General features: G+C 43.9%; 1 protein-coding gene and 1 long non-coding RNA gene across 10 annotated transcripts in view; one reads left to right on the top strand and one right to left on the bottom strand.

The window, feature by feature from the left end:
* PEAK1 (pseudopodium enriched atypical kinase 1) overlaps nucleotides 1–16,085 on the top strand; it is a 304,440-nt gene extending 288,355 nt beyond the window's left edge. For all 9 annotated transcript variants that reach the window (XM_060096958.1, XM_060096965.1, XM_060096962.1 and 6 more), the window contains one exon: nucleotides 9,129–16,085. In XM_060096958.1, the coding sequence (XP_059952941.1) occupies nucleotides 9,129–10,289 (1,161 nt within the window). In that variant the 3' untranslated portion in view covers nucleotides 10,290–16,085. The remainder of the gene's footprint in view (nucleotides 1–9,128) is intronic.
* LOC132488600 (uncharacterized) overlaps nucleotides 1–17,107 on the bottom strand; it is a 46,076-nt gene that overhangs the window by 17,128 nt on the left and 11,841 nt on the right. The window lies entirely within an intron of this gene.

The raw sequence follows: 17,107 nt of genomic DNA, 5'->3' as shown, positions 1-17,107 counted from the left end.
TGTGGGAAACCATTAAGGATTTTTAAACAGAAAGATGACATAAGGTTAATGATTTTGGAAGTAAACTGCAGTGGAAGAGTCCAGAAGAATCGGAAGCAGGGAAGCCAGTCATTATACTATTGCAATTGTCCAGGTAAATAATAAAGAGATCCTGAAATAGGACCATGGAAAAGAAGGGACAGGCAGTGAAAGAGCTGAGGCAGGCCGTCGACCATGTCTGGTGCGCGGCTGGATGTAAGATGAGGGCACTGTGCTAAGATTTCACAGAGGAGCAACCCCAGGAGGATGGTGATGCCATTAACTGAAATATGAATCAGAAAAGCCAGAAAGATGAGCTCTCTGTGGAGCATGCCCATGAGATAGCCAAGTCAAGAGAAAGCCTGTAACCAGACAAAAATGTGAGTTCGGTACTCAGAAGGGAGGTCAAGTTTACCTAGTCCTCTCATAAACTTGATTTAGTTCAAACTGTGGGAATGTATGAGACTGTAGTGGTAAAGTCTGCAAATTGGGAAAAGGCCCACACAGCTAAGTGACATAAAGCAGGAAAATTCGGAGAGGATGTAGCAAAGAACAAGGGCCCACAGATCAGAGTCCAAGATTGCAGAAGGCTTGAGCAGAATGAGAAGGCAGGAGTTGAATCTCTGGTAAACCTCAAAAAAATACAGTCTTGGTACTAGTGGAAGTGGATATCCAATGCAGTGAGTTAGTGGAAATATGGGACGGGGAGGCTGAGGAGGCAGTGAGCACCACGTATTTTTAAGTGTTTTGGTGAAGGAGAGGCCAAATTGATTCCCAGACAATATTTAACGTTCAACTCCTGTTTCTGTGTTATTCATGTCTCCTTTTATCCCCTCGTCACCATTTGGTGAGCCACCACACGGTAGATTGGACCGTCTGTCTCTGTGGCTACACGCTGGCTGGCCTCCAGCCCTTAACTTCCCTGCTCTAAATAAAATCCACCTTGCTTTTGCCACCTTTCAAAGAATCTGGGTAGCCACTGACCAAACATGTAGTCTTCAAAGTACACTCATCAACTTTAGAAGGGCAGGCCTTCGTCATTCTACACAGGAAGAAACTGAGAACAGAGAGGAACAATTATTTCTGCATATCATCATTAGCTTTATGGCAGGCTGCCTCCTTATTCCTATGTGGAACTTGTCCTGTTATATCATACCTGAGTCAATAGATTGACCCTGCTGTGTCTCAGTGTTATCCCTGAATGGACAAATGACAGCCTTTTGCCTAGAAGCAGGGTGGACAGTTGGTAAAATTATGGCTCAGTGTCAGTGGGACATTCTTTTTTCACCGTTGTCATGAGATCATTTTATAACAAATGCTGCTATGTGAGACCACATGAGAAATTGATGAAATTACCTCGAGGAAGGTGATGAAAATCTTTTATAAGCAAAAAGTATAAATTTCTGACTTATTTTTCCAGTAGTTCCAACTCTGTGGTACTAGGTATCTTCTCTTTTTAAAGTAGTCCTGGTCTTTGTTCTCAGGGATAGAGCACACAAAGCTTAGTGAAGATGTACACTTTCCTATTACAGCACTGGAGCAGCTTCTTTTCTTCCAGCTATGCCAAGAATCTTGTTAAAAGCTTGTAATAAAATAGAGGTGAACTGTGGAGACCAGCATCTTTTATTGCATTTTGACTCTGGAGTCTCCGTTGATCTCATTTGGGTGGATGCTGAGAAAGCAAGACACTAAATGAAAAAGCATTAATAGGAATAACTATGATTGGTAGGAATTTACAACTAGTTCAGACTATAGGATCAGGCAATTAATTACTGGCTTAGTGACAAGGAAAAAGCTTTAGAGGAAACCACTTTCATTATCATAATTCAACACAAATATGCCCAACATTAGAACTTCACAGAAAGTGATTAATCAGCAGCCAGCTCTACAGACTCATAGCCATCCTAGGTCAGTGTCCACTTTATTTCAGAGCTGAATGCATACAGAAGTGCCTTAAAGTCTCAGCTGGAAATTGATTTAGAAAGAAGAAGTTTGGAGTGCTCATGTAAACCTAGAATCAAAATGAATTGTCTAGTAGGAAAAGAGAGCCATAGCTTTAATTAATGAGGTGAGAGGACATAGATGGGAATTATAAATTGGGATTCAAATTAAGTGAATTCCTAATCTGGGCCCTCAGCAGGTTATTGAACTGTGCTGTGCCTCAGTTTCTCTAGTGTGATCATCCTGGGTGTCATTCTGTCAGCCTAAATTACTGGCTTAGGAACAGGTGATTTTCTTTTGATCCATATGCTGAGTGGGAGCATAAAAAGATTTTATGAGTACAAATCACAAATAAAATAGAAAAATCTTATACAGTTGCCTTCTTGAATTTCTCTTCTAGACTCCAAAATGTTTTTTGGGCATGTGAATATTTTTGCAGCAATTCAATCTGTAAAATACCTGGCCTACCTGACAGGTCTCATAGCAGATTCCTAAAGCATGGAGTTCTGAGTACTTGGGGCCCAGAGAGCATTTATATATTAAACACTTAATCCATTTTGAATATATTTGTAACAGCATTGAGTGTGTATAGGTCTAAGCTGTGTAGCAGCAAGTAAAGCAGTACTCCTCCTGGGCAGATCAAGGAATTGAGGTCAATTGATGATCAGCCTATATTCTTAGAGTGAGGTTGTACCAAATAATGGATATCAATTTAGAATTTGCCAGTTTTCATTCTATACTCTTTCCCGTATGGAGTTGTGCTTTTGGGTAATGTGACAAAATACCACAGATGGTATAGTGTGTGTGTGATATTCAGTGTTTCTCATTTTTGTCCCTCTACCATTCATTCCCTACAATATCCATCTCACTTAAAGTTCACTGAGGAACTGTAAAGTGCTTAGTGCGAGCTGGAAATGGGAATCCCTGCTGATAAAGTGGAAGTCAGCTGAAGTCATACTAGGCCGACTGGGCCCATAATAGAAAAATAAAAGCTAATGTAGAATATTTTTGAAGAGTCCTGTATTTTGTAATTATTTCTTTCTTTGGGGAAAAGAGAAAATTGAATGGAATGATGAAGAACAGTGTTGTTTTGTGTGGTTTTTGTGCAATACAAAACCCCTGAGCCTCCAAGGCAGCCTGGACTCAGCAGACAGCCCTCATTGTTCAGATTTTACTCATTTGTGTAGTCAGGTCATGAGTGTATATTACCCAGATTTGTCAGCCATTGCCCCCTCCCCATCACCTTGCCAACTTCCATGTGTTTAGCAAAAGCTATGCATATATTCTAGCTGTTCTGAGTAAATAAGCCTTATGGCTATACCAGGTCAGATGTCACCTCTCTTAGTATTTGTGCAGACATACTGAGCATGCACTAGGTGTCTTGCTCTGTGCTGGAACCCAAAGATACAAATATCTGCTCTTAAGACAGACAAAAGAAAAATGTGATAGCTGCAATAATAGAGACCTGTACATGAGATGCAGGTGAAACAGAAAGGAGGTTTAGGGTATATAGCACTTTCTCTCCTTGACACGCATGATGCATGTGATGACTTTGAAAAAAGTAAGGGGAATCCCTCAGGCATATGAGGGGAGAAGAGGAGCCTAAATCAGAGAGAATACCTGGAGGGTAGGAGTAGGGCTCTGGCTGCATGGAGCTCAGTGTGGCAAACGTAGAAGAGGGGTGAGAACTAAGACTAGAAAGAGAGGCCAAGCCAGGACTTTATCCTGTGAAGATAATGAGGAACCACGAGGAAGTTTATCCAATTTTTGTTTTTTGAAAGGTAGCTCTGGTGACCACTTAGAAGGTGTGTTTGAGGGGAATCACATGAGAGGCAGGGAGACCAGTTGGAAATCTTTTGTAGTAGACCAGCAAATGATAACGGTAGCCAGAGAGATGGAGAAAAGAGGATAATTTGAAAGTTATATGGGAACAAAATCAGTAGAAGTTGGTAATTGACTAGATGCAGGGAATGAAGATGGAGGAGAAATCCAGAGTGAACTTCATATCTCATCTAGATGTCGGGACAGATAACAGAGCCATTCACCAATAGAGGGCGTACTGGAAGAACAGGGAATTTGGTGGGGAAAAGTTCAGGTTTGGTTATGTTGAGTTTAAGGCATCCATCTATAGGATGGAACATACATGGAGAGAAATCAAGTAGGCTGTTGTATAGATAAGTCTGAAGCTCAGAGACAAGTTTGGATTGCAGATGTAGATGTGGAAGCCAGCAGTATATCAAGAGGGCTGAAGCCATGAGCTTACTGAAGGGAGTACGTCAATGAGAAAAGAGGATAGAGAGCAGACCCCTCAAACACCAGCATTTCAGGAAGCCTTTGGGAGGAAGGTAGAGTAAGTAAGAACAGATAATACCACTCCCCATTCAACAACTGATTTATTCCATAGCCATCCTGTTTTGCCAAATGTCCACCTTTCCCCCCCACCTCCCTACTTTGTTGCCTTAAACTGAATATCTATTCCACTCCCCAATACTGAAAGGGCAGCAAGATGTACACCCTCTTTACAGGTCCCAGGCATCGTGGGCATTCTGAAAGTGTCAGTAGCATTAGACACATAACGCTGTCTTCTCCTTCCCAGCTGCTTTTAATGAGGCTTTACAGTCAAAGCCCCCCACAGTCTGCTTTTTTAAAGTTAGCTATCTAGGTTGAGATGATTATAATAAACATAAATGCTTTATAATGGCAAATTTGCCTCAAAGATATGCAGAGTAGTTGCCCTGAGCAACACAGAAAATGAGCTCCTGCACTGAAATGAATGTTGGGAATTAAACTTCTCAGGTTGTGTGTGAGGATCCATTGTCAGCTCTGTTTCCCCACTAAGATCAGGCTTGTGTTAAGTGTTGTATATTTTGCCCTGGGTCTAAGAAGTTCTCAGGAGAGATTAATTTGGCTCTGATTCTGGAAGCATTTTTTCCCCCATTTTCCAACAGATGATTTAACAGTGGTTAAGGAGTCCCCCACCCCACTGTATTTAGGGGCTCTGGCCAGATTGCTTCAGGATGCTGTGTTCCACAGATAGGAAGCTTAAGGAGCTGTCGCATACTTGTTTGAATGCACAATTGATAGGAATCAATATTTCTCCTTCCCCTTCTCTGTTCTCACTCATCTTTATTAACTGAGAGAAGCACTCAGTTTCCCTCAAACCTCTGTTTTTGGGACAATGTATTGTCCACATTGGTGGGCGTGGAACTACCAGCTGGCTGACTGTCCCTTTTGATGTTCTTCTGGCTTCCTCTGGAGAAGTAGCTCCAGAAGGTGTGCCTTGTGAGTGGGCAGAGAGACAAGAGTCACTGTGCCCAGGATGGGCATCCCTTCCTGCTTGTGCTCCTCACACGAAGTGTTCCCTTTTCATGAATTAGGCATTGCCACCTTCAAAGAACCAAGAACTTGTCCACAAAGAGGACCTATGGCATATTTTACAAGATTCAACCTTCACCAGCCTGGTTTTGCTCTCTTGCTGCAGTCTCCATGCAAACGACTCCAGGATCTTGATGTTGCAGCTCCCTCTAGTGTCACTGTGGCTCAGGCTCTCCTAGGGCTTTCCTTCCCATTCAGAAAATGTACACAGTACAGTCTGTCAAAATTGGCAGTGTTTTAAATAGGCTTTCCCATACATAGTCAAAACAAATATGAGATGATTTTTCTCCCATTACAAAAGGGAATCTTACATGAAGATATAGGACCATTCCAGCTCCAGTTTTGTTCCTATTTCAAAATTTTGTGAAGCCTAGGAGTCCTGTGGAAATCATTCTTCTTGAGGAGTGGATCTTTCAGTTCAAGCCAGCTATGCTTTGTAAGGAAGGAGTATGAATTCCTTTCAAGAAAAGTAAATAAAAATGGGAGGCCAAGAAGAAGTTACTTTGATCTCTGCTAGAGAAAATACTGGATAAGGGAAGAAGGAAAAAAAAACAACAACCAGCTAGAAGAACCCTGTCCATTTGTTCTGGAAAGAGTGGCTCGTTTTCTGAAATGACTTTTGGACTAGAAATTTATCATCTGAAGTCAGGTCATTTTGAGGTTTTTTTTTTTTTAAACTAAAGAAGTTATTAATATTTGAAAAATGGCTACTATGTGGTACATAGAATAACATAATACTCCTACCTAAATTAACATCATCGCAGGCTCCATAATAAAGATTTATGAGATACTCATCATATGAGAAATCCTATTATGGAAATCTCCATAGGTCTGTGTTTTGGTTGTAACTGTTCTCATGGTTATGAGCCAATCAAAAGCCCTGGTATTTTGTTTTCCTCTTTCACACTCCAGTCTTCTCCCTTTCTCCTTTGCCCTTACAACTAGAGTGACCCATTATTCTCCAGCCTGTCTACATATTATAAGATGAAGAGATAAGGAAGTGCTACCTCCTCAGCTTGGCTATTTAGGCATACCATTTTCCTTCAGAGCATCCAAAATGACTGAACAATTTATCATTTCTTCTTTGTAAATCACTTTGAACTTTTATCTCAAGTTGATCTGTGAAGCTAAACATAAATTCTAGTTGTAGTATCCATGCTCTTATCTACTCACAAAGCTCTAGGATATCTTATATAAATGTGTGTGTGTGTGTGTGTGTGTGTGTGTGTGTGTGTGTGTAGATAAAGTTAGAATAGAAATAACAATTAGAGTATCATCTCTGCTTCTAATGCCAAACCAAAGGTGGCAAGTTTTTTTCGGTGCAACTTGGCATAGTGAAAACTACAGTTGGGCCAAACAGTTCTCTCTCTCTTAGCCTTGGGTTGGCCTGTCTTAGATCAGAACAGGCTGTTGATCTTGACTTGTTTGTCAGGGCTGACCTGGCATAGAGGTGTGAAACTTTAACGGTCCCTCTTTAGCTGCCCTCTATGAATCCTGTGGTCAGAGAGCCTCCTTGCTGGGGCTAGTGGCTCTCAGACTCAAAAGAAAGATGCATTTTTCTATCTTGCTCTCTTTGTTCGAAAAAATATGACGATTCTATAATGCATCGTTTTAACATTTACAAGTTGTTAACTGTTTTAGTCATTATGAATGTTACATTTGTACAGCTTTGTAGTTTACAGATATGCTCTACATACTTGATCTCATTTGATTCTCATAATTGCCCTGTGATGTAGGTTTCAGTATTCTTTATATTGTCTCCTTTATTAGAGAGACTGGGACCCAGAGAAATTAAGAGAAATGCCCAAGGTTACACAGCTAGTAGCGAGGCTAAATGCTAGGCCTCTCAAGTCTTTGGTGAGTGTCCTTTCTATAGGATGACAGCGAGAGTTTAACTACACAGTCTAATTCAGCCAAACTCAGTGGTATTTGATTGACTTTTCAAAGGCTGAGGAGTTGGGACCTTTGAACTTTCATTCCAGCAGGCAGTGTGATATTCAGCAAATTATTAAAACTGGAAATGGGGTTAATGGTACCACGTCGTGGATCTAACTCCCATACAACTAGGTGATGACTAGTATAGGATTTTTAAATACCTAATGACATATAAATATGAAATATTGCCAACAGTACAGTATAGAAAGGATTCATGTTGTGATTAATGAGCATATAGGATTATATATTATACTGCATGTGCTGAGACTTTGAGAGCTTTCCAAAGATAATGCTTTCTGAAAGATATATGTTTGAACTTGAACTCAGTCTGGGGATATCTCTGTTTTAAGACCAGAAGTTTGCTTAAAGAAGAGATGCTTACTGTGCCCTCAAACTTATTAGGTAGGTGGTAGAAGACTTGAAGGAACTTGTTTTCAGACCTCTGTGTGTGTGTGTGTGCATGTGTGCATGCGTGTGTGTGTGTGGCATTGAATCACTCATATCAAGTCTCTAACTGTAATAAATATGTATAAATACAGTAAATGAGAGAGGGATGTTCCTCTCTCTTGAGACTCCTTTGCCTTTGGCCCTTTTTTTTTTTTTTTAATATCTATTTGAATGGAAATCAGAGCATGCTGCTTCTCCGAATTGAGAACCCATCAGCGTCCTCCTAAGATGTACATTTTTCTTTTTAAATAGAAATGACTAGAAAAGCTTTTTAAAATTTGCATTTCTGTGTATGTAAACACTACAGAGCACCTGTTGCTGGGAGGCTTTGGTGTTTGTGAGATGTGGCAGCGTGCTCCTGCTGGGGAGGAAGAGTGGCAAGTGTGTACCTGGTTCCCAGGGTCGTGGAGGATCTGTCTGGACCAGACTATGATGATCTATGAACTGGTGTTGGAGACTCAGCCTTCCGTTGTCAACTTCTCATATCATATCATGAGGAGAATCCATTTAGGGGTGATTTTATTTACTTTTTGCTTTTCTAACCCTTTAAGACCAGATATACAATAGTTGTTTTAGTATGTAGAACTCTTGGCTAATGTTTTTGATCAAGCAACTCTTCCTTGATCCGTAACCACTTAAGGTCTTTTTGAGAGGCCTTATTGCTTGAATATTAGGCCTTCAGTGAGGCCTGTTAAGAGAAAGTGTAAAACTCAGACTCCTGCCATTGAAATGTTTGTTTTGCTCTGACTAGTTGAGACCAACGATTCTCTCACTCTTTCATCTCTACCCTGAGTGCCTGAGTTGTGACCATCACAATGACATTCGTTAAAAAGTTAGGAAAAGTTAGGAAAACCCACAGTTTACTTGGCCAATTGTATGTCACTCTCCTGACCAGTGATATAATAAGGTATTCTGGCCTACTTTATGAGCCATTTATTGAGCTGCTGTATAAGTCTAGGCTGTAAACCTCCACAGAAAGCGGGTGGAAAATGACTTTTTGTTGTTCAGTTTTCTAGATGAGGGGCAAGGTACAGTGGAAAGAGGAAGCTTTGGTGTTAGACAGACTTAGGTTTGCAAACTGGTGGCCCTTGGGTTTTTTTGTTTTGGTTTGTTTTGGTTTTGGTTTGTTTTTTTAATTCTTAGGTCCTCGGCCTACTTTGAAGAGTTAGTGTAAGGACTAGAGGTAATACACATGAAGTTAAGCATGTAGACACCGTTGCTGTCACTCAGCACAGGTTTGCCAAGACCCTTTCTGAAGATTCAGCTCTAACGCTGTGTCTTCACTGAAACACTGTTGCTTTTGCCACTCCAGACTCCCACCAGTCACCTTCCAGGTAACACTTCTTTACACATCATAAGCCTTATTATGAAAGTGTGCATTTTCAATTGTGTTCTTTGCTTTCTTCTTACAGATCTGTAAGAGCAAAGCTAAAGAATCGCAGCAGTATTATCACAGCTTGGCTGTCCGGCAGAGTCTGGCTGTCCATTTTAACATCCAGCAGGACTGTGGTCACTTCCTTGCTGAAGTTCCTAAACGTCTGCTTCCCTGGGAGGACCCTGATGCCCCTGAAGAGGAAGAGGATGAAATGGAAGCGACAGACGAGGTGAAAGGAGGAACTGATGGAAAAAGCCCAGAGCCCGGCTCTGAAGCAGAGTCATCCCACCAAGAAAGCCAGGCAGTCGTTAGCAGGAAGCAGAGAAGCCACGTTGTGGTCATCACCAGAGAGGTTCCCTGTCTCACCGTGGCCGACTTTGTGCGCGACTCTCTAACGCAGCATGGGAAAAGCCCTGACGTGTATGAGAGGCAAGTGTGTCTGCTGCTCTTGCAGCTGTGCTCCGGCCTGGAGCACCTCAAACCCTACCACGTCACTCACTGCGATCTGCGTCTGGAGAACCTGCTGCTTGTCCACTACCAGCCCGGGGGACCCGCCCAGGGCCTTGGGCCTGCGGAGCCCGGCTCCACCTCTTCTTGTCCCACGAGGCTCATAGTAAGCAACTTCTCTCAAGCCAAGCAGAAGAGCCATCTGGTGGACCCTGAGATCCTCCGGGACCAGTCTCGCCTCGCCCCAGAGATCATCACAGCCACCCAGTATAAAAAGTGTGATGAGTTCCAGACAGGCATCCTCATCTACGAGATGCTGCACCTGCCCAACCCCTTCGATGAGAACCCGGAGCTGAAGGAGAAGGAATATACTCGAGCAGACCTGCCTCGCATCCCACTCCGCTCCCCCTATTCCCGGGGCCTGCAGCAGCTGGCCAGCTGCCTCCTGAACCCCAACCCTTCTGAGCGACTCCTCATTTCAGGCGCCAAAGGCATCCTCCAGTGTCTGCTCTGGGGCCCCCGGGAAGGCCTCTTCCAGACTTTCACTGCCTCCCCTAGCCCAGTGCAGAGGAATGCCTTGCTCCAAAACTGGCTAGACATCAAGCGAACACTGCTCATGATCAAGTTTGCTGAGAAGTCCCTGGACAGGGAAGGTGGCGTCAGCCTGGAGGACTGGCTTTGTGCTCAGTATTTGGCTTTCGCTACTCCAGACTCCCTCAGCTGCGTCGTGAAGATCCTGCAGCCCCGTTAACGTGTCCCAGTTGCTGCTCTTACTTCATTGTCACCTTCTTCAAGTCGCTCACATACTTCCCCTTCCTCGTACTCACACAGAATTCAAGGAAAGGGGAGAGGCGAGCCTTCCATCCCCATCCATGAACAGATGAGTCCACTCTGAAAGGTTGTCCTCAGCTCTAAATCCAGTGAGACGCTGAGTCTCTCTTAACTTCACAGAAAGTCAGCCGCACAAACCTGCAGCTGCCTTCCATGGGAATGCCTTCTGCCCTAACTGTCCCCAAAATACAGGGAAAATGAAGACATATCCTTGAAGGGACAGCTCCTGTGGTTTGAACCCAATGAGCTGGGTCCAGTTCCTCCATAATTCTGAATATCCCCTGTCTTTTTAACACCGTGTATTTATTCTCACTAGCAATAGACAGATTTAACCAGTCCTTACCATCATTCACTAAGCTCTCGCAACAGACTTTCTTCCTTTAAAGGATCAGTAACTGACTCTCTTACCAGGCAGAACTGCCATCCTTAGCATCAGCCCAGTTTTGGTTCCGGGGACTGTATCCTTTGTTCCAGGAGGAGTAGAAGGACGAGGAGAGATCCCATCCTTTGGGTCATGAACCCATTTTCATTTCTATTATTGATACGTGTGTGCACTGCATGGAGGGCGGCCCCAACAGTCTCCCCTCTGCTGCCACTGCCTGATTCTCCTTCACCTCTACTCTCTCCCCACTTGCCAATGAAGTTTTGGTTTATCGGCCACTTGTGGCCCATTACAGAGCTGACCCAAGGTGGTGTCACCAGCGCCTCAGCGGGGTGGGGTGCAGTTCAGACCTTACACATAGCTGGCAGGACCCGAGGAGGTGATTTTCCTGCATGTGCAATTCTCTAGGGGCCATCAGGGGAACAGAGTTTAAAGTGCTGTTCTTTGATCACCGTCAGAGCTGTCAACGTTGGCAGCCAGGGCTGCCGGTGCCCAGATCACAGTTTTCCCTCGAGCAGTAATTGGCCAGCTTCCTTCTGTCAGTAGCCAGCGTTAACTAGTCTACCAAATGCTGTAGACAACAGCCCTGCCTGAAACGGCTGTCAGTGGAGCTGTAACGTCTCCTTAGAGGGCATGGCGTGGCCGGCTATTAGGATGGCCAGAAGGCAGGGGAAGAGGAGAAGGCCGCTGATGAGACTGCTGACCTCCTCCTCAGAATGCTGGCCTTTTCTAGAGAGACTGCCTCCCAATGCACAGGCACATTGCTCCTTGTGACCCTCTGAAATGGCTCTGGAGGACAGCTCCCAGGGAACTTGGATTGCTGAGGTGGGTGGCTGAGAGCTGTTCACCGTACCTGGGGTCTGTGCTCCTCCTCTATGGATATATGTGCAATTTTGGTATGTATTTTTTTTTTAGCTGTATATACAATGTTTATGTTGCAACTTCACCTGAAGCAATATCTCCAGAAACCCTCCCCTTCTTCCCTTGGCACATATTTGAGCTGAGTGACGAGTGTTCCTTCCACCGGTGTGTGTGTGTGTGTGTGTGTGTGTGTGTGTGTGTGTGTGTGTGTGTTATTCAAAACTGTGAGTATGTGTTCTGTTTACTTCAACCTTGAAATCCCAAGAGTCACTCAGACAGTGTGAGAGTGTGTACACGTATGTACCCGTGTGTGTGCACATGCACGCTGGAAGTAGAGGCCAGGCCTCTGGGGGAGCAACCTGTGGCAGGGTTGATAGACGCGTTCTCTGCACTGGTTAGTGAGACAGCCCTGGGCCCCTCATCTACCGGCGCAGAGTTTGTTAAAGCCAAGCCTGATTGTGCAGTATTACTTAGATAGCACGTTAGTGGCCTTTTGGTAATTTCTAAACTTTTAACATTATTAACAACCTTTCATGTGATTCACCTATATCAAAGAGGATCAAGAAAGGAGAAGAATGTATTTTATTGTGCTCTTCTTTGTTTCTTTTTCTTTTTTTTTTTTTTAGAGAATGGGACATGTGAGGCTCCATATGGAACATGTGCCTGTCCTCCTGGCCAGCAGTACAGGTCTTCCAGGGAAGAGAGCTGGTTGGCCCACAAAGAGTCTTGTCTCCTCTGGCCAGAGTGCAAGGCTCTGCCCCTAGGAATGGCCACAAGGTGGGCATGCCGCTGCAGGCCAGCAGTCCACTCTCTCTCTCGGTGTCCTGTGACATGGCCACACCTTGCCTAGCAGGCTGGTGTTCGGTTCATCTTAGCATAGCCCATGTGCACATAACTCCCTGCCCAATTATACACTGAAGTGGCAGTGCACAGACCACTGACCCTGTCAGCCAGCACGTTCCCTTAGCAGCCCCCCTCCATGGTTTGCATATTGAGACACTTTCTCAATGTCACTCTCGTGGTGCCTTGCCCATGTAAATTTGAATGTTGACTATTTAATGAGGTTTCATATTTAATGAAGAATGTTTCCTGGTCCCTCTATTTGTTCTCTAGGCATCCTCCCTCCCCCCGCCACACACTTTTTTTCTCTGTTTCTGTTTTGCCTTGGACCCAGTCTTCTGCATTTTAACTCTATAGTATTATAATCATGGACACCCTCCACTACCGTTATCTCCTAGCACTGGCAAACCGAGCACCTCTTCACATCAGATGTGTTTAGTACTGTTTTCATATTCAGACTTGTTAAGGGCAAAAGAGTAATGCCAACTAGTCAGAGAAGGGACTCAGGCTTCCCTGAGACAGGTGGCTAGATTAACAGCTCTCTGAGTGAGGGCCAAGGAATGTAAGGTGGGGAGGGAAGAAGGTGTTACAGGTTAGAGCAGAATAGGCAAAATAACCCTATTTCTAGGCAAGAAGTATTTACATCAGATGGTCCTCCAAATATTTTTCCAAATATGATGAAATTCAGTCAATCTCATATTATCACAAACATTTTACATTTCCATTTTAATTGTAGTAGGAACTTTGAATACATTCATCAACTGGAAAGAAATCCTGCCCTCAGACACAGACAGACATACATACATATTTATATATATATGTATATATATATATATATATATGAGTTTTGGATTGTGACTAGTATAGCACTTTGTTTTCTCAAGTAATGTCAAGTTATTGTCTTCAATACTGATTGGATTTTTTCTCTTCTATTGAAGTTTATACTATAGATTCTTCCATTTATATTGAGAATTTGAACAATTAAGCCGCTATTGGAACTTTTCCTTAAGCCACATGAGCAAGAATAATCTCTCGTACACATTTGGGTATTAGAGAAACAGGACAATGGCTGGAGTAGCCAAGACCAAGACTGAATGTACAGCAGAGTGCCTTGTTAGCATGATAACCTCGTCTGGGAAGGAAGGGAATTAGATGTTCCACAGGAAGGACGGGGGCTGTGAGAGGGCTCTTTTGCTAGCCTGAGGAGAGCCCCTTTGGTGTACTAGTGTGTTGCCCAGAAGCTAATTCATCAAGAATAACAGCAGGATGGGGAAAAGAGCAGTTGCAACATGTGGAATCAACAACAAAAGAATCGGGAAGGACGTCCACCAACCCCTAGGCTAAGTCTGAATTGGAAGCCAGGAATATGGCAGTGGGTTTCAAGTTTTGCCCTCGGAAGATAAACCAGGTGAGATATATGGGGGGGCACAAGCACCCACACTCCCTAGCCTACTGATGTTGAGGGGCTAAAGTAAAACCTATTTGTTAGGATTTTAAGACTCTGAGTAACCTTTCATTGTCAGTGGGGGACAGTTGTGCTTCCAAACTCAGAATAAGCTTGTGAACTTAGAAAACTCTAAGCCAAGAGATCTGAACCTCTAGAAATATTAATGATATTTCTGGGAGTTAAACTACCTAAAATTGTATTTTAAAGTTTCCAGCATTGTAAAATTTCCATGAAAGATCTTTGGGGCCTAGTAAATGGTAGGGCATAGAAGGATTGCACTCAGCTTCCCAAATTTGAATTAAGAATACTTTGGTGCTGGGAAGTAACCTGACTTGGTTTTGCTGATAACCTGCAACTAGGATTTTTCCCTAGATGTTACCAGCAGTGATCTGAAAAAAATGCAGGCTAGTTCCAGAAATTGGGATGGACTTATTATACTGCACTATATTCCAAATGATTCTAGATGTATAAATGAAGTATGAGCATACTTTGGGGTGGGGGGGAAGGAACTTGACTCCCTGGGTTAACTCTGACATGTTTTTTATTCCCCTCACTAGTTGATAAGGATTAAAGATTCTAGTTCAGCCTAATGAGTAAACAGGATGGCTGCCCACGAAACCGGGTTATTAGTTTTACCTCATTGAAGCTCATATTCTCAAAGACCCTAAGTGCTGTGCTGAGACGAATCCAAGTGCCGCTCTTGCTGAAGTGCGCACTGCAGCCCAGCTGTCCATGCTGATGGCAGCGCTAAAAGTGGGGATTCCGTTGGACCAAAAATGATGCCATAAGGGAAGCCACAAGAGGTGCAGTGCAAGATCCTAGGTAGAGATTATGCCAAAGAAATCAAGCCTTTTTGTCCTGATGCTTCTTAGGTGATGAGATTGAGTTATGACAGTTGCTATGGGAGGAGAATTCACATACATTCCACATCCAGGTATTCAGCTGATAAAATAATGCATCCTCAAATAAGCACCTATTTTTTTAAAACAAGTCCATTTTGTGTATTAGGAAAAAAATGATGATGATGATGAAGAAGAAGAAGAAAACCTTGCACAGATTATAAAGTTCCCCAGTATTTAAGGAGAAGGAACTGTTTCCTCTCTCGTTGACATGGTTGTGACTACTGCCCAAATTTCAGCTTGGGAACATCATATCCACGTGATACTGAGAGCTGAGGAATATTTTTAAAGAGATATGGTAGTTTCCATAGGTTTGTTTAAAGAACTCTTGGGAAATTTCTTAACAAATTGTAATATTTTTTTATAAACCTTCCTACTGAGGTGTTTATCACTCAGCATCACCACCATTTAATATTTATAAGTGCCCAGAATGTACAAGGTGCTATACAGCTGTTAAACACCCCCCTCTCTGCAGCTGTTTGAAATTAGAGTAGGTTTTTGCGTCAGCCACTGCTAGAAGCTTTCCCCACCTGGGTGGGCGGCAGGGGCTTGCATCCGGACATCCCATCGCATGTTTCCCACTCCAGAGAGCCTCCGCATTTATTCCAGCTTCTTACCTTTACCTACCCATTTGCCTCCATGTTTGTTGTTTTTTTTTTAATCCAGAAAGTTTCAGGGAATCCAAAGAGGTCGGACATTTTCTAACCTAGCAGAAGTACAGAGTCATATATTTTGCTACAAATATTATATTATGGAAAATCCACTTTGCCCGTGTAGTGTGTGGAAAGTATGTGTGTGTCCGCACTCATGATAACTTGAATGTTGAACCAGTCCTATGGCTTCAGGGTAGCATTTTTGAAAGATAAACCACACTGCTTCAGGAAACTTGCTCCAAATACTACTTGGTTATCCCTTCCCTTAGCAGATGTGTGAACACACTGGGATGGGATTTTTCTGTTGATGATATGCCGGGCATTTTGGCGTGAGATGAGGGCAGAAGCCAGGTGTGGTCCTTCTCAGTGCTTTGAATCATGGCAGCCCTCATTCCACTCTCTCTTTCATTCCCCATGGCTCTGCCCATGCTCTCTTTTTGAAAATCTTGTTTCTTTTGCTCTTTCCTGGAGCTTCACCTCTACTTAACATGTTTTGGAGTTGTATAAACCTACCAATGAAAGGTCCCCTCTATCACCAGGTGGCGCCGCCCTTTGGTTTGCTGTGGTACTTTGCTGTGTTCTCTGTGGCATCATGTTACTGTGTAAATAAATTCATTTTCATATACACTAAAAACCAGACGAGCGCTTGTCCTTTCCGCAGCTCTCCCACACTGACGTGCTGCGGGGGAGGGGGAGTTTGGTTGCAGACATGGTTACCTCTTAAATCCCAGGATGCGTGCCCTCTTGAATGCTCCTCCCTGCTGACCTGGACTATATTTCGATTCGTTCCCTCCCTAAACTGAGAAAACTAGGCATGGAAGGGAACGAGAAGGCCTTCAGCTTTCCCCCAGAGCTCAGAGGGCTGCGGGTTTGCTGTGTGAGATCGCCCCCTGGTGACCAGTCACCATATAGACTTCCTGGGTTTGTACAGTTACATGTTTGAGAGGTTTGGTTAGCTGGCTGTGGCTGAGCCTCTGAGTGGCCATCTCAGAGCTCTGCAGACAATATGAGCAAGGCAGGGCCTTGTACAATATCGTCTGCTACAGAATCCACATCGTTTGCCTGTTCCTAAAGGTACACGGTCACACACACTGTCCTCACAAAGGCAGACAAGCTAATGTGCAGACACTTCAGGAGCAGAGAGAGGAGGCCACCGGGCTCAGGCAGGACGAGTCGGCAGTGGGCAGTGGCAGTGACAGCTGGCACGTTATTGGAGTAGAATGAATGAAAGTGCAAACATGAGCTCTAAAGCCTGTACAGTGGGCACTGTCTCCAGCCCAGTGTTTCTGCTTCTCTCCACTAGCAAGCACTCTGGAATTTTCAGACATGGTATTTGAGGGATATTCCAGAAAACTGATTGCCATACTCAAAGTTTTATGTTGCTGAAGAGGCAACACCCATATTGATGTGGGCCTCAGAGCTCTCTCTGTTGCCTGGGCCTAGGAGGAAGGGTCAGCAACAAAACTGAGAGACGACCCCCAGGGACACGGGCTCTGCTTGCTGGAGAGAAGCCGGGGAGCTAGCCTTCCTCGTTGTGAGCACAGCACACTGGCTTCTGGAGGAAGAGAACCAAAGACAAAGACAGACAGCTGGAGCTGTCCCAGGGATGGAGCACACTAGGCTTGGGTTGCTGTCTAATGCTCTGCCGGTGAGTGG

Source organism: Mesoplodon densirostris, chromosome 4, assembly GCF_025265405.1.
Source record: "Mesoplodon densirostris isolate mMesDen1 chromosome 4, mMesDen1 primary haplotype, whole genome shotgun sequence".
NCBI classification, from domain to species: domain Eukaryota; kingdom Metazoa; phylum Chordata; class Mammalia; order Artiodactyla; family Ziphiidae; genus Mesoplodon; species Mesoplodon densirostris.
The sequence above is the reverse complement of the archived record's forward strand: the minus strand, read 5'-3'. Positions and strand labels throughout refer to the sequence as shown.